Genomic DNA, 23,220 nt, shown 5'->3' with positions numbered 1-23,220 from the left:
AATGATGTCCATAGGCTGCTAAGGATGTGAAGTTGGGCTGTGCAGGAAACATGGGAGAGCAGCTTCCTGTTGTGCAAAAAAAGGAGCCTGTTGTACAGCAATCAGACGGACAGATGGGCGTGCAGGGAAACAAAGCCGGTTTATCAATGCAAGAGAGCTGTTCTGAAATTTCAAATATATTTTATGCTGCTAAGAAAAACTGTTCTATGAGAATATTATCCAGTGATTGCTCTGATTTGACACTAATAAGTCAACCACTCAGTTTCACAACAACTTTAAAAAACCGCGCATAAGTTGTAAGCCATGACTTTCTTGTATGTTTTATTATCTCGTGATAATGTTTAACATTTGGTTACTTTGTAACTGCTAAAAATAGAAACTATAAGAAAGTATATGATGATAACCAATATATATATATATAAATATATTTATATAAAAATACACTGGAACAAAATGTTGCATTTTTTGCTTTTATGGGATTTTCCCAGAATTGTCGTTTTTGTGTGTAGTCAACCTCGTGAACAGGCGTTAAATTATGTTTGTTTTACATAAATTGAGTGACTGTCTACGTAAAACATCCACATTACTCCGTTTAATCTCATCCCTGTTATATTTACTGATTACAGTAAAGTACCAATCATCGCTGAATTTCATTTGTAGGCGGACTGTAACATTTCCAACACTTGACTGGACCTGCTGCTGTGCAGGGATTCTCCTCAAGTGCGGTTTATTCCAGTTTCCAATCGCGTCCGGCGCGCACCAGGACGCACCAGCGAGCGATCAGCTGGGCAGCGTTTCCCTCCCAGAAGGCAGGGCTGCGTTGAGGCACACTCACTCACTCTCTGCTTGGACTATTCAACAGAGTTTGCTGTTTGCTCCATTTTTATTACTTTTTGTGTCCTGGCTGATTTTGCGGACGAGATGTTGGAGATACTCGCTTTCCAAAAATGAACACAGGTGAGACGATTTGCTTCGAGCCACGAACTGCTTCACTTTCGATATTTTTAGAAAATTAGAAGACATACGAAGTTTACTGTTACTTATATCTTACAGATTCATCTTTTTTTTTTTTTTAAAGATATATGTATATATATCACTGCGACTCCTTTCTTCGTAAATGAATGACTCCAGCGGTAGCAACAGGATATGGAGCAAATCAAAGTGTGCCTTTACCCAGTGTTTCTTGATTTTACAGGGAAGTATGGTGTTGGTTATATAGAAGAAAAGAGAGCGCTTTAGCAAAAACGAAGCTCGCTTGGGGTTTGAAAACTTCAAATTAAGCTTTAACTGCATGTTTTCTATTTATAGGCAACTGCCATAATTGCCTATTTAATTTAACACCCTTCCTTTAAATTGATATTGTGCATTGCATAATGTATTGATGTAATTCATGTATTGAATACACATGAAGTACATGTGCTGATTTATTAGCACTGTCCTTTGCGACATGTAAAGTAACCCATTGTTCTTAAAGCAGTGCAGGCAGCCTGACAGGAGTGTCTCTCACTTGAATCACAGGAAGTGAATCAGGGAATTCCCTTCAATTCTTTCTTGAAGAATATCAAAGTATACATTACTAATTTAGCATCTTTTATTATAATCTTACACCACCAAGCTGTACCAATTGGAGGAGCTATCTTGGTGTATTTCTGAAAAGTTTGTACTGTCAGTTTCATGTATGGAAATATATATTTTTACAAAGAAATATTCTACACATTTTGTGAAGAAAATGTGCACAGCTAAATATGACTCTTACACACGGTTCAAAGTTTTATCATTTGTGAATCTTTAATCAGTTTTAGGTCACAGTGAAACAATGCAAATGACCTGCAATCTATTTTAAAGCACATAATCTTACAGTTTCCTTTTCCTGTTGTTCTTTCAGACTGCACCAAGCCCTCTGTTGCTCCCAAGCCAAGATTTGTTTGTCACGCCAAGCTGTCCCCCCTTCTGTCTGCAGCCAGGGGTCCTAAACCTTCTATAGCCCCAAAACCTAAAGTCACATCAGAGGTAAATGGCAGTCAGGGAGGATGCAGTAATGGCAGCCTGGTAACCTCAGATGGTGAGGCTGATGAGGAGCACAAGACAGAGAATGGTCTAAACAAAGCAATTATAGACACATTGCCAACGGAGGAACAATTTAACACCTACATCCTCAAATCACCACAAACAGATTCACCATCGGGGTCACATGGGCTGGAGGACAGAGATGTGACAGAGGAGGAAAAAGATGAAGATATGATTCTGAAGATGGATGAGGACTGGAGATTAACTGACAGTGCTGTGACAGAGGAACCTGATTCCCTGGAAACACTTTGGATCAGTGATGCTAGACCCACGGCTGACTCGGAAGAGGCAGTGGAGATGATTGACACAGACGTGACGGAGGACATGGATGCTGAAGGTTGCGATGCAGGTGAGGCGCTGGCCGACACAGATGGCATCTCTGTGGGAGACTTTTCTGTTAACAGCATCGATGAGGAGGCAGGCTGTTATTCTGCTGAAAGTCGAGACCTGAACAAGAAGCAGCGCCAAATTGAAGAGGATGCAAATACAGCAGACGATCTAACTGAGTCTTGTACAGATGAACCTGATGTCCTGGGTGAAGAAACCACAACTGAGGCTGATGACAAGTGTGTTTTTCTAGCAGAAGATGAAGAGAAAGTAGAACCAGTCTCTGACTGTGGTTTCACTTGTAACATCCTAAAGCTGAGGTGTAGCCCTAAGATTAAAGAAAAAGGTGAAAACCAAGGGGACACCCAATTTTATGGCTTCACTCCTGACGACCAGAAACAGATCTCTGGTGCAGCTAAGAGACACACTGGCTTAGAAGGTGATCCAGGTTATGAGCCGTTTTACATCTCTTCGGAGGACATTATAAACCGAGACTTGATGCCAAGGAAAGACAAAACTTGTGGACCACTGGAGAGTGCACTCACACAAAGTACTGTTTCTTCTTTAAACAGCCATGGAGTATCAGCCAGGAAATATGAGGAAACAGCCGAAAATATACAAACGGAGTGTTTGGGTTCTCAGGATTACATTAACAACACTCATGAAAACAAGGTAAGGATATGTCCGAAAAGGATGCCTGTCAAAACTGAAGAGCATAATTCTCATGCAGTGGGAGACGTATTAAATCAATTGTACTTCCAGCCGAGGTTCAGGCAGGTATCCATCTCAGTGCCAACAGACGCCGATACCTCACTGACCTCTTCATGCTCAGGAAGCCAGCTCCTGTCCCCAAACGACTCTGACGTCTTCAGAGAAGACGATGACTCGGAGGGCCACATTGCGCCCTTTCTGGATGACACCACTGACACCGAGCAGGACATCAGTGATGAGCATCTATACGAAGAGCCAGGGAAAAGTTTGTATGCGGAAAATGGTTTTCTCTTTGATAGGAAAGTGACTGGGATTCGATCCCACTCTTTGTCACACCGCATTACTAATAAAGTGGAGGACATGGGAGTGCAGTTTCTTCAGAAGCCCTACACGAGTGGATTTGGACAACCTGCAATGAGCAGCAGCCCCATGTTAAACTCAACACGGCACAAAAGTTACTCAAAACCCCATTATTTGTCCCTGTACCCCCGTTCCCTGTCCATGGAGGGGCAAGACTCATCTCTGTGTGTCTACAGGGAAGGATCTCCTAGACAGAGAGGTGCCCTTTGTTCATCTGAAAGCTTCTCCAGGCGCTCCCCTCTCTCATCCAGTGCCCTATCCACACCTACATCTGCAGTGGATATCCCTCCTCCATTTGAGCTGGCCTACATCACTAAGAGGCCCATTACAAAGAGTTCTCCTTCCCTTCTCATTGAAGGAGACTCATCAGAGAAAAACAGGAAAAAGAAGTCCTCCCTTAAGCGCTTTCTTATGCTTAAATTTAGGCGGAAGACAGAAAACAAGCCCGCGGTCGATGTCAAACCATCGTTCTTTAAGCCCTCAGCAGAGTCCAGCCACCGTACGCCCAGCAGACTGCTGGATTTAGATAGAAGCAGCATAAACAGCTCTCCGCAGCTGAACTCACGCTCAGTCAGCAAACTACAAGTTTCACCTGAGCCGGGCTCTCCCTTTCTGTTCTACAAGGAAAGCAGAAGGAAAGGGAACACTGTGGCCTTCCTCAATCGCAGCGTTGTCCGGGTGGAGTCCTTCGAGGATCGTTCTCGTGTGCCTTTCACTCCTCTCCCCCTGACCAAGCCTCGGTCCATCTCCGTCCCCAACACAGATACCTCTGACTACGAGAATGTTCCTGCCATCAGTTCAGACTACGAGAACCTTCAGGTGCCGCAGCGGAGGCCTGTTCGGCAGATACCTCTCACAGACTTCTTTGTCCGTCCCAGTCGAGTGCTGTCTGCTGCCAATGAGACAGATGGTTATGTGGACATGAGCAGCCTCCCCGGGTTTGAGAAAAAAACTCAGTCACTTGAACAGGAAACAGAAAGGTATGTAAATGAACCAAAGCTTGTAGCATTGCCTTGAATAAAACGATGACATTGCTAAAAACAATAACAATGTTGGTTTAAAATGTTAGCTTGATAATTGCTTATTACCACTAAACATCACATGGTTTTATGCAATTCAAATATGACGTGTTGATGCTATCAGAAGAAAGACATGTTATCTAAGTTAGGGCTCCAGACTGGATTCACCGTCTGGAGATTATGAATCTCAGCAACAATTTTCATGTCTGTCAATCCCAGAGTTTTTGCAATAAATCCATCAGCACCAAAGCAGTTGAGTGTCTTACTAGAAGACCAAGAAGCCAAACAGCTAAAATGCATGGCAATTGTGCATTATATTAGTGATTCCTGCCACTACCATTTTTTTATTACTTCATGGTCACTTTAATAATGTCCTTGGAATTACAATTATTTGTTATATAGAGACCCCCCTGATGCTATGATCCCTGCAGGTATGTAAAGAGGAAGCTTACCTCTTACCTTGCAGTAAGACTAAACTCTATGTCTTGTCATGGCTTGTTGAGTGGGAGAAGAGGAAATGCTGGTGTAGGGGTAGTGGCTTAAGATGTAATTGAAAACGGGCTGTTTTCATTCATAAATCATCCCTTTAGGTGCTAAAAATGGGGTCCTTTTGGGCTGATGTTGTAGGCAGAGCCTCTTGTGTCCCTACTGGGATGCTGTTTGTTGGTATGATCAGCCAGGCGGCTCTGACTTTAACCCACCTCCCCCTTGCCCCCCACCCCCACATTCCTGTTAGCTGTGCCCATATCATACAGGCTGTCCACGATGATTAATAGTCAGTCTTTTGGAGTCATTGCTCGTCTCTAGCCATTCAGGAACAACAGGCAGCGATACAATCTCAGTGTGTTCTGTAGTCAGCAGTTGTTCACCAAAGAGCTTCCCTCTCCTCATGTTCACCATTTAGGTTATACTATATGTGCAAACAAAGCTGTACAGCAGGGCTTCTAATACACTAATTCTGCTGAAGAGGCTGACACAGTGTGGTTTGACACAGACCATTGTATTTTATACTCTATATCATTTCTGTGCAAATTAACTCCTAAAATCAACCACTGGAAAACATACAGGTGTACTTCCGACTCTTAGTCGTCACTGAACAGCTTGATGTCTTCATCCTTTCATATATTTTCCTCACAAGAAGTCTTTACAGCCTATAAACTTAAATATTTTATGTTTTAAATCAATAAATCAACCTGCACACGCCTTGAGTTGATGATGAACATGTGAACATGCTGTATGGCTGAGCATATCATTATTACTCTGGTTTGGGCAAACTTTTTTTCTGGTGCCTTAAACTACACGTGGATACTATTATTTAGGGACTTGTTTAAATTCCAGCTTTTTCATATGGACACTGTGCCCACTTGCATGTGCACACACTGGCTCCCCATAGTATTGTAGCGTGAGTTAATACAGCAAATTAACCTGTTGATCTACTACACATTTGAGAACTGTGAAAATGCCCAAGACAATATTAAAGAGCCCAAGGTGGCTTCATCAAGGATCTTTATTTTGGCCAAAAAATGCAAAATATTTTAAAAATAATGACAAATAAAAAAAGAAATAAATGTGAAAATGACCAAAGGGATACATTTCAAGCAAAGACAAGGCAGGTAACTCACGTACACAAACACAAAAACCAGAGCATTTGCTGCTTTCTCTTGTCATGGTTACAAACACTGGTTTAGCTCACTGATTTGAGCAAGTGGCCCAAATGCCATAAGCCTAATGTAGAGGCCTAGGTTGGATTATGCTCCGCAGCCATTTACTGCATGTCTTCTGCCCTGGTCTTTCTCCCAGTGTCTTCTCACCACTGTTCTATCAAAGTAAAGGCTGAAACCCAACAAATAAATTTAAAAAACAGACTTTATTTAAATGATACCTCCATGACTTCCTGTTGTGAAGTCTCGTGTTTGGTACATAGACAGTATAAAAGACATAGCCACCCTGACTGTATAACTAGTGGTTATAAATTCTGCATTTTGAAGCTTCAACATTAGCATTTTTGTCTGCTGTGTTATTTGGAGCCAGACATTCCCTTATATGGATAAATGATGGTATAAGTTATCACTATAGCCAGCATGGTGAGCAAGCTACTTTCATAAGCTGTACCAGGTAATACCAGCTAATTAAGCACAGACTTCTGCAATGGTCTATCTAACAATAAAGCTGAATATCAGTCAGATAACACATTAAAAGTGCTCAAACAGCACAAACAGGACACACACAAATGCACACACAGTTGGGAGGTCCAGTTTAATGACTTGAACTAGGGTGAGGCCTGCCCAATTGGCTCCAGCTGCCTATCCATAGATGCTGAAACTGTTTTTAGTACCAGGCTGTAAATGTGTTTTCCTGTCCTGTAACATTGGACATTTTAAAGTGTGAGCCTGTAGGGGCTGACTGTCTTCTGCAGAAAGCTTTAAGCGTCGTCTTGAGGAACTGCAGTTTTTGCCACTTCTGTGCTGACTTCATATTTCAGTCCCAGAGGTTGCTCCCCTGGTGTGACAGTGTAATCATCACCATCTTGATTGTTTGGAGACAGAAGAAGAATCATACCTGGGAAAGAGGAAGGGTTACAAAATTAACGCTAATAGTGTTATAATAATAATAATGATGCTAGTCCTAAGATGTAAATTAATAATTAATAACAATGATAGAATTGCAGGGTCAAGGTGCATAAAAAGCAAATTAACTGGAAAAGGCAAATTAACGTGAGGCTCATTAGAGACTCATGTAACGTTAAAATTGTTTCAAGAGAAAAATTATTTTGGGAAAAAATGGTCAGCTATGTATTTAATGCTTAAAGTTTAACACTGAAGCTTGAAACAATATATACTTTTAAAGAATCATCACCCTTTCAATTCGTACAAAGGGGGTTTATAACAAACCCATAAACCCTTCCAGTTCCTGCTGACTTTGTATCTGTCTAGTAGGGTCAGACATGTAGGTTCCCTTTCAAAACAACTACGATTTTAAAAATAACAGCACTAATAATGTACTTAATCCAATTAAGCCTTATTTGTCAAAGGAAAACAGGAAAAAAAAAAGTATTAAACAAAACTCCTCCGTAAATACTACGTAAACAGTGAATAGCTACAACCTCAATAAATCAGCAAAGTTGTCAAATTTAAGAAGCTACAGTAACAAGATTTTTTCATTTTATGGATTGAAATAAAACTTTTTAAAATAATTAATGAATCAGTTGTTTTTTTAAATTATTTGCTGATTTTTAAAAAATTATCTTTATGCACGACTAATTAATTGCTTAATTGACCTTTTAATGTTAATCCTAAACAAACAGTGGCATGAATATGATTTCTGCACTGTGTTTCAGCTTCTAGAGAATAAAGCCAGCATAATCACAGTTCTCCAAATGGACAGTAGAGTTAGACGCTGAGGCTGTTAATTTTGCAATAGCCTGAAGGAACCATATTAACAGATAGTTTGGAGATAATTGGTGTCTTTTCTCCATTCAGCTTTCATTGGAAACCTAGCTTGAGGAAAAAGATAGAAACAATATTTTTTTATCTCCTGTAATTTATCGCTGCACATTTCGCCTTGAGACGTCATACATTGTGGCAGGAGTGGGTGAAGAGACGGAGGCAGTTTCTTTGGCAGTGATATAAAAGCCTAATATAGAGACTGTCCGTGTAGTTTTGTGGTATCTCATTCAAAGTTTGATCTAGTAAACAGTAATGGGCCATGCAGCTCTAATGTGTGTGATGCAGAGATCTGAACTGCTCACATATGTTGTTCATATGTAGCTAATTTGCATCTCAGTGGGATTTAATCCACCGGTGCTTGGAGTGAAACATGGCAGGAAGATTGGCAAAGCAATTATCTGGTCACGTAGAGGACTACTGCATCACCACTGTAACTTTAAGGATGTGTTGTTATTTGCATAGCTTACATTCCCCGCTGAGCGGCACACATTAGCATATTCATTTGGGCTCCCTGCAGAAGGAAATCTCATAGCATAAAATACCAACATGCGTCCCTGATCGGGTACAGTTGTCACCGCGGGCCTTTCAGAATCAGTTTATTGGCTTTTGCAGACCTGCAATGTTTTATCTATTCACATTTAATTCTAACGCTGACTATGTTTATTATAGTGATATTTCAATGTGAAGCATAAAGATGATTTGAATGGTTAAATAAAATTCATCTGATTTATTCTCACATGAATGAAGCTCATATTATAGAATCACTTGGTCAAAGTGTGGGGGAACAAATGAAATGACACATTTTAAGGCTAGAGTAGTGGTTTTCAACCAAGGGGATGCAATATACACTCACCAGACACTTTATTAGGTACATTATGCTAGTACAAGGTTGATTTCCCATTTAGCTTCAGAACTGCTTTAATTCTTTGTGGCACAGAATCAACAAGGTGCTGGAGATTTTGGTTCATATTGACATTGACAGCGTCACAGAGGTGCTGGAGATTTGACAGATGCACATCCGTGACGGGTGTCTTTAGATCTACCAAAACACAAAGGTGCTCTATTGGACTGAGATTTGGTGACTGTGGAGGCTATTTGAATGTAGGGAATTAACTTTGAAGTTTAAGGAATACTCAGGAAGGCTGTGCTTTTTAAACGATACTCAGTTGATGCTAAAGGGGCCCAGAAACTATCCCCCACATCATTACACCATCACCATCAGCCTGAACTGTTGATGTGAGATAGGTTGGATCCATGCTTTCAGCAGCAGCTTACAGCAGAAATCAGACCAAACAATATTTTGGTGAGCCCGTGTGAATTGTAGCCTCAGTTTCCTGTTCTTAGCTGACAGGAGTGTCACCTCGTGTGGTCTTCTGGTGCTGTAACCCATCACCTTCAAGGTTTGATGATTTCATGCATTCAGAGATGCTTTTCTGCATAACTTCCTCATAACAAGTGTTTTTTGAGTTACTGTAGATGTCCTATCAGCTTTAAGCAGTCTGACCTCTGACCTCTAGCATCAAAATGCATTTTTGCAATTCAGTGGATATTTTCTCCTTTTTTGGACCATTCTTCGTAAATGCAAAAGTCAGCTGGGCAGGAAAACCCCAGTAGATCAGCAGTGTCTAAAATACTCAGACTAGCCTGTCTAACAGACACCAAAAAACCCAAACATTCAAAGTCACTTAAATCATTTTTCTTCCTCATTCTGATGCTCAGTTTGAACCTTAGCAGGTCATCTTGATTATGTCTACATGCACTCTGTTGCTTCCATGTGATTGGCTGATTGGATATTTACATTATTGAGCATTTGAACCAGTGTCTATAAAAAGAGTGTGTGTGGATATATTATGAGTCACAAATGTTTAAAGGAATAAGAAGGAACAAGCACTATATTTCCCCATATATTTTGACTTTTGTTGATTAATGATGAAAACAATTACGGATCCTGAAGGTAGGTAAGTTTAGCCAGACTTCTTGTAAGCCAAAAAGCAGAGACAGCTGGAATGTTTTGGTCACAGCAATCACTTTTCTGTGGATTAAATAGGTTAAAATGTCGTATTTTGTGTGCTTTACGATGCTCCCAGGCCAATATTATTTTCTTTCGGCGTTAGCTCTGTGTCCTTGTATTCAGTATTTACGTTAAGGTGCTAAAGTTCTGCTCTCCATATCTTCATAAAACCCCTTACGTTCTGGACTGTTGCCCATCTTAAATAATACCCCACATTTACTTAATTTAGTCAGTAACACTATGAGGCCTGTGACACCAGACTTGGGAGAATTTGAGATGAAATAAGTCTAATTATCCTTTTTACCAGGCAAAAGTGTGATTTGAAAATATTTTTGCTCTCAACAAATCAAAACTGTAAATTAGGTAGAGTAGTTATGAGGCTGTTACATCAGTGTTATGAGCCAGAAACCAAATGAGGTACAGCCTCATAAAAATAAGCCAACAACACAACAACAGCGATGTTATTAAACATCTTTTTGAAATTTTAACTTCGATTTAACCAAATTCAGTGCAAAAGAGACCAATAAAATGATACATGAATTTTCGTCATTATTGTTAGGAGTGTGCATATACTCTGTAGCATTTTTTGGACTGTATATCCAGCACGCTGCCTTGTTTCACACCAGCCACCCCTTTTTTTTGTTGCTTCCCACAGTGCCTATACAGAAGCATACAACGTGTGTGTGTTGGCAGCTGGTCCACAGGTTAATCCAGTGGGTGAAGATGGGAGAAAGACAATGGGTGAAGAAGACCAAGGACGCACCTCTGAGGAGGAAGAGGGAGTGACAGAAAACAACTATGACAGACAGGTTGGGTTCCTTACATGCATGCTGAGGGGAGAAAAAAAGTTTTTATAGGTAGAATAACAGATTTCTGCAACAAAATGTTGAATATCTTGTCCATAATATACTTAGCTTAGAAGCCCCCATTCACTAAGCCTTTTATTCACCTACTCTTATTTAGAAAACCCTCCATCCGTAGAAATAAAACTTAATTATTTTATTGTTTTGACATCATTTTTACAGAGAAGTCACCTTTCTTCCAAAGGACTGGTAGAAATGAAGATGTATTGTAAGAAGGGAGTAACATAACACAAAGTAAACTGATTTTTTTCACCTTGGCCAACTGCAAAAATGCCCTCCAGTGCCAACATTTTAATGCAGGTTAATGGAGGTTAATGGGCTACTACAGGGCTGTCCTCATTATTTAGAATTTGATTGCTGCTTGGAGATGATGTGGAGTGGTGAGCCAGCTACATTTGAACCTGTGCCAGAATGCTTTAGCTTCTCCCAACGTGAGGCTTATTCCAAGTAAATAATATGATTGTTTACAGCCTGACGGTCGATCCAGAGCCTTTTACATCGTCAAAGAGCTGGTGGATTCAGAGAGAACGTAAGTTTCCTATTTAACATATTATTTCTTATTAAACATATCTGCTAAAAGCAGTCTCGTTCCCAGTACTATCCTGCTGAATTGTGGCTTTATTTATCTACCCACAGACATGTTAAGGCCCTCAAGGTGCTCCAGGAAGTAAGTGAAGTCTATATATATATGTATCCTTTTCCAATTAACCAACCCACTCTACATCTCCTGTATGCATCCAGATATGCAGTATGGGTAACATTACAGCTCAGGTTTATATTTAATACCTTTATTCCTGCGTTTGCTTTGCTGTGTGTTCGGACCATAATTACTGATTCACAAGCTCATTTTCACCACACTCATTTAACACAAGTACACTTTTCTTCTGCTGTCCTCTTTGTAGCTCTGCTGAAACAGTGTGGAGCACCTCTGCTGTGAAAATGAGACAGGAGCAAACCACGTTTTTTTCATTTTGCTTCCTGCTACAGTATAGGGCATAGCCAGTGACCTAAACCACTCCAGTGCTTGAAGAGATGATGAGATTCCTTGATATATTAGCTTATGCTCTCCCTGCTGTGAGAGAGTTAGTCTATGGTGGAGAAAGGGACGGATTGTTGGAGGCTAACTGCGTGCTTTAGGGAAACTGGAAGTAATATTTTAACCTAACCTGTGACATAAAGTTAATTCCTCCACACTCATCCATGTGCCAGGACTTTCGCGAGGCCGTTCGGTCGACAGTAGGAGATCAAGGGGAACCTGCGCTGGATGATGAGAGACTTCGAGAGATTCTTAATGAGCTTCCTGATGTTTACACCCTGCACCGCACGATCCTTGCTGAGCTAGAGAATCGAATCCAACACTGGTGAGCGATGGGGCAGCATACATTACTGTTAAATAGGAAATACTTCAACACACACACACATCTATGAAAACACATCAAGCTACAACTGAAAAAAAATCCTTTCCACCCTTTTTCTTCCTCTATTGTGTTGCTCAGAAAGCAATCTAAGGGCAGTGGGTACTTGTCTGTCATGATCTCACCTCTGTTTGTTCATTCAGGGAGGACAGCCAAACGATTGCAGATATATTCCTGAGCAGGAAAGCAGAGTTTTTGGTCTTTACCACCTACATCGGCCACTACGATCGGAGCATGAGTTTACTGGAGGACAGCTGCCGAACGTCGCCCGCCTTTGCGGAGATTGTTCAACGTTTTGAGGTACGACCTATGGCAGGCTCTTTTAACTGACTTGTGAAAGGTAGCACCAAATTCAAAATGGCATATTGTTAAAATGAGCTATAAATAAAAGAAAACAAAATGAAAAGGTGTTTTAGAGAATCAAATGGTCTTTGCTGTGCTTGGTGAAAGCTGCACAGCTATGATTGCATTTTCTTACTATAAGGACATTATTAGATAGTCAAGAAGTCAAGTAGAAAACTTGTACTGTTATTGTATGTTCAAAACAAAAAAAAAAACAGAGTTAGTGATGGCTAAATGTAGGATACTTGTCTAAGTAGTTATGGATTTCTATATACATATATGTGTGTGTACATGTGTGTATGACAGAGAGAGAGGAAATAGAGACATAAGGCTTTGAAAAGTCAGACACTAAGTAGATAGAAGTCATCATTTTATTTCAAGCAGCAGCTACATTCATCTGCCAAAAAAGGAGCAGTTATGGCACCCAAAGGACAAATAAAGACATTAAAAAATCTTTCAGAATCACAATTTAATCACCAAATCTTTCTTAAAATTTACCAATGTCTTTTTAAACTTTCCCAACACAGGCACAAATTAATTAGCAACTAATTTTAGCTCCAAGGCTACAGTTATAATTAGCCTCAATTAAACAAGCAGACACAGGAATGTGTTTGTCTAACCAGAGACCAACAGATAGGAAAGCCTTTAAGCTGATAAGTTTGGAGTATGAAAAACGATATGTCCAACAAAAAAGCATTATAAGCATTTCTTAAATAGCTGCAGTTTTATTCTCAGTCGCATGTTATTTAGAGTTCAGAGCAGGTCAGTCTCAAGTTTGTTCTTGCTGTTTTTTCTCCTCGGGGTTTGGCTACACAAAGTATTATGTTTTTTAATAACGCCAGTTAATTGTAGATCAACGTCGAGTGGCACAGTGTACATGTGTTTTATTTATGGACAGAGGAATTTTCAATATTTTCCGTCCATTTTACAGACCACTAAGGAGAGGAGTTGGCAGTAAAAGTTTGCAGAGCTGGGCAGTTTTCTCTGTCTAATTTAAGAGCACTGGTGTTTAAAAGTCCTTAGATTCTACTTTGTGCATTAATGCCAGCGCAGTGAGCTTCTTTGTCTACCCTTTAAAACAAGAGGCTGCTGACAGAATAGTTGTTTTTTATCACTATGAATTAAAAAAGTGAAAAACTCAAATGATCACAAAAATACTATAGATAGAAATATGTTACACTGTCCATTACATTTATTTACTGGGCAAATACCTTCAGTACTTGCTGAGCCCCATTCTTAACAGTAGCATTGAACCAAGTCTTTCTAATGACTAATGAAGATTTGCATTTTTGTAGCTATCTGTGTCTGTATGAAATAACTAAATACAAGTTCAGGCACACACCCAAACTCACAAACTGCTGTGCTGACAGGAAGTTTGGGTTATTGGCCCTTGTTCACATTTAAAATATGACTGTTTCTCCTCAAAGCTCCTGTGATGTTGTATAGCCTGTGTGTCGATACAGCTGTCCTCTTTTTTGTAGACAGTTTCATTCCTTGCCTTTTTAATCAGTCTGGCATTGTTTGACTTGTGTTCATGTGAGCTTCTGCAGTAAACGTGGCCCTTAAGGGCAGTTGTGATTAAGGGAAATAAAAAATATGTATGTGTCTCAGGAGAAAAATCCAGCTGGGGAAAATGCCTCCTTTAAACATCAGCTTCTGCGGGTCATCGTGCGTGTGGCTCAGTATCGAATGCTCCTCACAGGTGAGCCAAAATTTAATTAAACCAGGACAAAGCGTCCCTCCTACAGTATTTAGATAATATATCTTACTCAACGTTGTTGGAGGAATTCATTTCTTTTCTTTCTCTTGCAGATTACTTGAACAATCTCTCTCCAGATTCCAAGGAATATGAAGACACTCAGGGTACAGTAAACATATCACAAGAGCAGGCAGCAGTGTGCACAGAGGCTGCAAAGTTCACGCTCTCTCCTACTCACAGGAGGCTTCTGTTTGTGGCTGTGTGTTTAGAAAGAATTTATTCGTGCTCATTTGGCATGTAGAAATGGCCATGAGAGAGCCAATTTAGATTTCTTTGTTTTTGGTGGTAACCCACCGAGGAGTCATTCAAAGTATTTTCTGCCTGAAGACAGTAATGTGTAATTCATGAGAAGGCACGTTGAAGCAACACTATCTCTTGCTGTATCTCCCATAAGGGAGCCACCTAGTCCAAACATGCAGACACTTCCAGACTCCTGACTTAATCACTTTGCACACAGAAGCAAGGAAAAAAAGAAAGATCTCATCAGTTATACAAACCTTTAATGTGACTGTGGTCATGACTGAAATGAAATAAATCCAGTTTAGCTTTATTTATGCCAAGTCACAATAGTAGTAACACCTTAACTTTATGATATTGCAGAAAGAAACCAAACAATCCTCTCTGACGTCTCTACCCTGATCCCTCTGTCTGTGTTTGTTTTACTCAGCTGCCGTAGTAATCATGTCTGACATCGCAGATCAAGTGAATGACAGCCTAAAACACGGGGTAAGGGTCACACGTTAACTCTTCTACACACAACACCACCTGTGATGCAGAATTACACTTTTAAAAAAATCTTATTAAGAGCACACACACACAAATGCAAAATTAATGCAGGAGTACAATCAATGATACTGGTTTATAGACCTAGTTGAGAAGGAAAGTTCACTGCTCCCTTATTAATGGTGTCACTTTTCAATGTGAATGCATTATTAAATGCACACATTTAATAATGCATTCAACCCAAGATATCATCAAAATTACACTGTTTAAACAGCTCTCCTCTTTCTCATGTTAGAATATGAACAAATATCATTTAATCCTTTCTTATTGTCATGAAGACATCTTTGCAGCCACACTGAATTGAGACATATTTGGTGGTTCCCAACCTTTCCAGCTTTTGGAAGGAAAAATCTGATATTTTCAGTCAGGAGCAAATAAGCTAAAATTTCAGGAAATCCCAAACGAAAGAAATAAAACACTTTGTGTAGTATATGTTTGTTTCTTTCTTCTAATCTACATCTACTTTATCCTTTTAGCCTTTGTGAACCATCTGAAAATACCTGAAAGTGCAACTACTGCTGGATGTACTGACAGGAAACTTGGCGCACTCTTCCCCACTTTTAAAAGCTTTAGCTGCACTCTGAGAGTGAAATCTTGAATCAAACATTCATAGTCATAAGTAGAGACTCAAATCAGCATCCAACTACAAATGTGTAGTTGGAGTCACATGTCTGGCATAGTGACATTTTTGATTGGGCATGGTGTAAAGCGAAAAATATATGGTATGTTTGTCTGATTTAAGAGATAGCTCCACTGTGGAGTCAGACAAAATATAAAAATATCTTGATGTTGTCAGGAAAATGACGATAATGCCCTTTCATCCATCCATCTCTTATTTTGGCGTCTCACCCCTCTCCTTTTCTTTCTGTCTCTCAGGAGAACTTGTTGCGTCTGGTCAACATAGAGTACAGTGTGCGTGGCCAGCGGGACTTGCTTCAGCCTGGCAGGGTATGTGTCTGATAACAGTATTGTTTCTGCTTAAAGCTTGCCAGCCCACCCTGTCTGTGTTGCACCACTCCTTGCTGCCCTTTACACAATCATTCAGCTGGGAATCCCCACACCGCCTGGTCTAAAATAACATTAATTACCGCAGATGCCCTCTTTGTGTCAGGATTTGATGAGTTGTGAAATGCTTGATTTGATTAAATCATGGTTTGTTTGTTTTTTTAAACGTCAGATTTTTGTGAAGGAGGGCACGCTGATGAAGGTCAGCAGGAAGAGTCGACAGCCCCGCCATCTGTTTTTGGTAAATGTTGCTTCCTGTTTGCAGGACATTGGTATTAAAGACTCATGCACCAGTCTCTTATTGTACTAATTTTTTAAGATATGTGTGCCATTTGCTTAATTAGAACTTCTTATTTTTATTAAAGGTGTAAAATGTAGAGTGAGGCATTTTCTGTCTGGTCTATTTCCATGTCCAGACTGAGCTATTAAGAGCAGGGTTTCCTGACAGGATGTTTCTGAATGCTGGCTTCCTGAGCCAGTTCTTTACTGACAGCACAGGGAAGGTCAACAAGAGCGCCTTAAAAACTGAGCGATCCATGTAAAGCTTTACAAGGCTAATTGTGTTTGGTAAATATTAGACTAGCATGCGTTTCGCTCCTTCAGTTGATCCTTATTAAGTTCATGCGATAAGATGATAAAGGAGTAGAGAAGGATGTCATTGATGAAGTAGAAAGCATAAACTTAGTAACCACCTTAATACAATCGCTCTGTTTATTTATTCTAAAAATTCAGTTTGAAAAATCAATACAAAGATATAAAATATAAAATACTGCAATCAAGAGAGGCTGGGAAATTAAACGCCTTCGCAAATTATCCATAGAGCATGACCGAGGTGGATTGTTTTTCCCTCCTGTGGTGTTTTTGAAATTTGTGGTCTGAGTCCGACACTAAAAAAACCCTCGTAAATGTCTCTTCTGGAGGAATATTGATAATCATCACAGCATAACTTTTATTTCCAAGCTTATTGGGATTAATGTTGGGGAGAGCATAATAAAACAAGACTGCAGGAGCTGGCAGTTTCCTCAAAGACGGTACTAAAATGCAGAGGGACAGTAAATAAAATTATGTACTGGAAAAATAATAAAAACTTTAATGATGCAATTTGACACCGACTTTGATATCTGTTGTCTCAAGTATCTCACATATGTATAATCATAAACATTTATAAGTAGGAGTTATCAATTCACAGATCCCCTGCAGACATGAAATAATAATCTGCATATTTTTATTGGTTGTCTCACAACTTTAATCCTGGATTTCCTCATTGAAAAATTCTAAAATTTGGTATTTCAAACTGCTGGATATTATTTCATAAAAAAAACACATTGGAAGCTCAGGCAAACTTTCCCTATTAGGAGATGAATCTAAAAATGATCTTCTACTGTCAAACTATGCATGTACGTTGGTGTTCTCATTGGAGGTCAAACATACAGGGGACATGACACATGAGACACAGTCTACATAGAGAGTGACTGCACAGTTTTATTTACCATTATTTAAATTAACCGATAAGTTCCTAAAGAAGTAAAAATCGATTATTGGTTTCTTTTAGAAGAGGGTCTGATTGTGTTTTCATGCATGAGAAATTATTGTTTGTAAGCATTCAAATACAATGTGACTGTTTTTACTTTGTGCAAGAAAACTGCTGATAATTAAAAAGGAAAAAAATGCTGTTTTTTTAAAATGAACAGGGTGGTCAAGTTTTGCATTACCCTAGAGTGACGCCTACTGGAGAAAAGCTGCATATACAAGAACGATGAACTGCTCAGCTGACTGTTTTAACTGCTGATTATTGTTTTTATGCTTCTAACAAAGCCTTTCATCTGCACTCACTAAATGTGTCTCATGTCTGCCTGTTGTCAGATGAATGACGTGCTTCTTTACACCTACCCTCAGCAGGATGGGAAATATAGACTGAAAAACACTTTGCCCCTCACTGGGCTGAAGGTCAGTCTTAAGATTAGAGTCAGTAATGCTCAATCCCCAGCTTACATCCATAAAAGTACATGGATATTTCGAGAATGTGTTTGAATTTCTTCTGCTTTTTTTCTTCATGTCTGGATGTCTGATCTTGAATGATTGCTCAGGTCAGTAAACCCATTATTGAAAATGTCCAAAATGCACTGAAGATAGAGGCAACAGACATCTCCATCACTTTGTCTGCAAGGTGGGTCACAATATAGAGCATCCTGTTAAAATGATTGATAATATCTGTGGTACTGATGGTGGTGAAAAAAACAAAACAATGATTTTGCCACCAAAGAAGTCTAAAACCTTTGAAACTAAAGAGATGAAAGTGGATACTATTACATTAGTTGTCTAGTTGAATTGAAACAACATAGCTTGTTTTGAGCTTTTGTGTATATTTTGCAGTTCCTTTTTTGAAAGAGAGGACTGGTTTTATACTCTTAATCGTGCTGTGACTGAGCATATGAGAGGCTCTGTGACATTCAGCAGCTGCTCTGGAGAGGTGAGCAAACCCTGCTTCCAAACAGGCAATTCATTTAGAATCGTCTGTGTTAATACTTCACTGATATTTCTTCAGTCATGCTTAACCGCACCAACCACAATGAGACTGATATATCTGTGTGTGTGTGTGCCAGGCCAGAGATCGCCTCCGGCTGACTCTAGGAGAGAAGGCTCCCACACTCGTTCCTGTCTCACAAGTGATGATGTGCATGAACTGCACCTCGGATTTTAGTCTCACTCTTCGCAGACACCACTGCCATGGCTGTGGACGGGTGAGCCTTATACAAATAAAACACTTACAAAACACTGATGCATACCCATACAAATCACTGAGCTTTAAGATAGTTTAAAATCTGCAGTTTAGACAGGATGCAGCAAACTGTAGCTTTCACAAGTGTTAATCGTCGTTAGAGCTTGTTTTAATGTGTTTTGTGGTTCCTTCGTATATTTGTGTCACAGATTGTTTGTCGGAGCTGCTCCAGGAACAGATACCCTCTGAAATACATGAAAGATCGCATGGCCAAAGTGTGCGATCACTGTTACAATGAGCTAAAGAAGAGAGGTGAGAAAAATGTGCTCAAATACATTTGAATATCATATATTAAGAATTTCAAACTCAGTTTACATCATGAGTCACATGCAGCCGACTTTGACCTCAAAGTGGGTTAAAACAGTGAAGCTCCCCTTTTTTTAAGTATAAAGAAGTTTAATCACACATTAAATCCCTCAGTTATCTATATATAAGAAAAAGAAGTACTATTTCAACAAAGAAATAATTAAATTGAAATGTACTTTAATACTTTCTATTGTAGATAGTGAATAATGTGAAACATTTCTTTCATTTAAATGTTCACCTATTACTTGATTACTGTGGTGTAGTATGAATGGGGCTGTAAAACTTACAAAAATACAGTTAAAAGTAGAAAATCAATGGAAAATGTGACGGTTCGGATTGGAGGCTTTGGCAGGCCGCTTTGGGGCACTGAGCCATATGTTTGACACCCATCTCTTTTGTCTTTACCTGTACATGCAGGTCCTTTTGATTAGTTAACTTTATGCTTGGGTTGAGTGTGAGTGGAGTCAAACAGAGCTGGAAGATTAAAATGTTTATTTTACCAAAGGTACAATACTGGGCAAGAGTCTTGAGTCGCCCCTCCTTTCTTTATATTTTGCCAGAAGATCTGAAATAGATGCATTGATTTAGTGAAACGTGTGCAACCAAACAGGGAAATATGTACCTTATAATATTATTTAAAACTGCTGGTTCATCCCTTCAGTTAGGTGTCTTTTTATGCTTAAATGAGTCATAGGTCAGTATTAAGTGGCTAAACAAACAAACAAACAAATAAAACAAATTCTCTCAAAAATGGTCAAGAACGTGGATGGGACTGAGTAAAAAGCTGCCAACGTTCAAAGAACTTTGAAAGACTGTCAGAAAGCCCGGAGAACTACCGCTCAAAACCACTAAAAAAACAAAAAAATCAAGAAAGTCTAGCTCCTCTGAAAGTCTGGAAGCAAAATATAAAGAAATGAAGCTCAGGACCTTTGAAATGTATATCCGTAAAAGACAGGAAGTTGTACTATTGGAAAATAAAATAAACAATCTAAATTAAAGAAGAAACTCCTGGGCTGCTATTAGGTACAACAGCTTTTTTGCTGTCTGCTGCACCACGGTACAGTTACCATGCTTGTGTTAGTGCTTGTGTTATCATCGCATTAGTAAATTTCTTGAATTCACACAGTTCTTACTGTGCAGTTTTCATTGTTATTCGTGCATGTCTTCATAATCACGACAAATATGCCTCTGCTGTGAGTTCTCATTTGATTGGGTTGTAATTTAGCAGCTGTCCTTGACGCTGGTTGAAAGAGTGTGGGTCTCTCCACAGGTGGAGACGCCGCTGTGATGTCAGGGCAGACTAGCCCTCGGTCAAACCGCTCCAGTCGTCCGCTCTCCACCGTGTTCCAGAACATTCATCCTCCCAATATTTGGAGACATCGGAAAGGCACTGCATCCTTCGCACAGGTAAATTCAACAGAGTCTATGCATTATGAAGGTTAATGAATCGCTGTTCATGAGGTGACAGCTATGCCATTTTATTAAGTAAAACTGCCATTGTTACACAGGTGACAGTGTCAGAGGAAGGCTCAATCAGTGGCAGTCTACAGCGAAGCAAGAAGAGCAAAAGGAACTGGAAAAGACTGTGGTTCCTCCTAAAAGACAAGGTGCTTTACACCTACAGAGCCCAAGAGGTGAGGGGAAATATGCACTCCCCTTTAACCTAAGCCACACATATTTTACACCTATGCAGACTGCAGCAGCGAGGTTTAATAACAAAGTGTTGTATGTTATAACCTGTTTAGTTTCCTCTGATTTATCTTCCATCTGCAGGAGAAGGTAGCGTCAGAGAGTTTACCTCTGTTGGGTTTCACAGTGAGGCTGCCTGACAAGCAGAGGGCAGATGAAGAGGCCAATGTCTTCCAGCTGTACCACAAAAACACTTTGTACTACACTTTCAAAGCTGAAGATAACAACACAGCCCAGAGGTGAGAAGCACATTTACCTGATAGCCCATCATAAAATGGAAAGAGGCTCGCAGCTCTTAGCCTGACTCAGTTTGAAACACAACAAGCGTAATGCTATGGATGTCGGTGTTGATCTTGCGAACTCACAGTGTCTTTGCCAGTAAAAATAACTAAATGATGGCTTCGCGTTGACGGGTTGTTGCTTTCTGGGAACAACTTGACCTTAACCCACAGACCATCTACAGCAATTCTTCAACTCAATTTAAGCATGAATAGCACCAAATTTGGGGAGAAAACAGAAAAGCTACCATTCTTGGCCAAGATAGAGTAATATTAAAAACTGAGATATAAGACATAAAATTAGCTCAGTGAATAACGTAGCAACCCGATAGCCCTGGTGATTGTTAGATGGTGCAGACTAAAATGACTCTTTTCTGATCTAAAATCTTTTCCTTGTGCAGATGGGCAAACGCCATGGAGGAAGCCACAGTTTTATAGAATAAGCTGAAAGAAAAGTCTGCTGCCTTTCTCTTTCTACACACTTGTGCCCCTCAAAAAACTTCTGACTGTGAAACCACAGTGAAGAGGAACAAACGCTGTTTTATTACTGCAGGTCTACAAGTTATAACTTGCCAGCTGGACTGAAGAAAAGAAGACATTGTGTTCTTTGAGAAGGGACATGATCACCTACTTTGTCAACCTCCAAGTGTCCCCTGCCTGCTGGTACAGCAGGTGTGATGCTGAGAACCACGAGTTGCATTGGCCCAGATACCTGACAGTGTGGAACATTAAAATGATGTGACCTGTATTTCCCCCAGCAGCTGATCAGCATCACTTGTGGTGAAATGCTGTCGATTATTTCCAAGTTTTATTATTAACAATATTTTGGATATGTTGAATATTTCAGAAGAAGCTGAAGCGATTATAACACCTGTCAGCATAACTCAGAAATGGCCTCATCTTTAGTCAAACGTGCATTATTTATGCCTTATGTTCAACATGTGTTCTTGCACTGGATCTCCATAAATATGCTCTGAAGCACAGGCTGCATCAAATAAGGAGTAACTTTAGATGTATAATAGTGTCTATTGCTTTGCCATGTACTGTATTGTGGAGATGATGAATGAGTAGTTTCTATGCCTTTTGCACTGATTTGAAAAAGAAATGATTGTACAAATGAGTGTACATTCATTATTGGGACCAAAAGGTTCAACTACTGTACTTAATATACTAGCTACTGGAAAAATGTGGAAAACTATGTCTTTAATATTTTAAATCCCTATAATAAGTATATTATAAATCCATGTTTGTATAAGACTCATCGAGCTGGAGCGGATCTGCAGACGTGGACTGAAACATAAATCACTGATTGCACTGATCTACATAATCAGTGTTTTGGACTTTGTACTGTACTAAATGTTTTCTTATGTTTATTTACAAGACAGTAATTTTAAAACAAAGTAAAAGATACTATATGATGATAGAAAGAGTCATTGTCTGTGCTTTCTCTTCATTCTGCTCATGTCCTCTAGATGGCAGGGGGACTATATTTTAAAGCAGGTGGCAGGCTGTCATTGATTTTCTGTTACCGTGTCCTTGCTTGTGGTTTACAACACATACTTTAGATTAAAATAGGAAAAATGCAACATGCAGCAGCTTCTAAATAAACCTAAAGGTGCCTGGGCTGACACATAGTCCATGTGACGCTTGTTCTGAGACCAAGCTGGTCAGTTTTTCAGCTCACATGCAGAGCTTCTCGGGAAGACACAGTGGGACTAAGCAATACACAGACCAGCGTGCTGTTGGGCCAAAGACAGGCCAGGCCTGTTCTGCTTCTCATCTACCCTTGAGGCTTCCTGACCCAGAATAATATCAGGCAGAAAGTTTGCTTTCTGGGGCTACTGAAAAGTTGCAGACACCTCGTCCTACATAAAGGACAGATCATTCATCACTGTGTTCTTCCTCTCTAGCCCCAGTTCTGCTTTCTCCCTACTCTGTTTGCTTTCATCACATATCTTCAGTTGGGACTTCTCTGCCTACGTTGCATAGCAGTTGCCACAAGGAAAGCAGGCTACAAACCTAGTTTACCTAAATGTAGAACTTCTCTGTCAGCTTCCAAA

The 23,220-nt window shown here is 39.8% G+C and overlaps 1 protein-coding gene across 2 annotated transcripts; it reads left to right on the top strand.

The window, feature by feature from the left end:
* Nucleotides 1-679: 679 nt before the first annotated feature.
* fgd5b (FYVE, RhoGEF and PH domain containing 5b) lies at nt 680-22,583 on the top strand. Of its 2 annotated transcripts, none has more exons than XM_005469528.4 (21): nt 680-957; nt 1,886-4,445; nt 10,597-10,750; nt 11,275-11,333; nt 11,441-11,471; nt 12,014-12,165; nt 12,363-12,519; nt 14,173-14,263; nt 14,374-14,424; nt 14,988-15,046; nt 15,980-16,051; nt 16,281-16,349; nt 17,972-18,055; nt 18,196-18,275; nt 18,482-18,578; nt 18,712-18,849; nt 19,037-19,139; nt 20,464-20,600; nt 20,702-20,800; nt 20,967-21,121; nt 21,562-22,583. In XM_005469528.4, the coding sequence occupies exons 1-21, from the start codon at nt 948-950 to the stop codon at nt 21,596-21,598; spliced, it is 4,395 nt and encodes a 1,464-aa protein (XP_005469585.1). In that variant the 5' UTR covers nt 680-947; the 3' UTR covers nt 21,599-22,583. The 2 variants fall into 2 exon arrangements, with proteins under 2 accessions (XP_005469585.1, XP_003441343.2); XM_003441295.5 differs by having other exon boundaries at nt 20,702-20,827.
* The last annotated feature ends 637 nt before the right edge of the window (nt 22,584-23,220 follow it).

Source organism: Oreochromis niloticus, linkage group LG5 (assembly GCF_001858045.2).
Source record: "Oreochromis niloticus isolate F11D_XX linkage group LG5, O_niloticus_UMD_NMBU, whole genome shotgun sequence".
NCBI classification, from domain to species: domain Eukaryota; kingdom Metazoa; phylum Chordata; class Actinopteri; order Cichliformes; family Cichlidae; genus Oreochromis; species Oreochromis niloticus.
This window is presented reverse-complemented; position numbering and strand designations above follow the sequence as displayed.

What these genes read in the sequence shown, in the direction of transcription:
- fgd5b (XM_003441295.5), top strand. An exon ending in ATGACAGCCTAAAACACGGG is followed by an intron (nt 15,047 to 15,979) that starts GTAAGGGTCACA and finishes TCTGTCTCTCAG; the next exon opens with GAGAACTTGTTGCGTCTGGT. An exon ending in ACTGCCATGGCTGTGGACGG is followed by an intron (nt 18,850 to 19,036) that starts GTGAGCCTTATA and finishes TTTGTGTCACAG; the next exon opens with ATTGTTTGTCGGAGCTGCTC.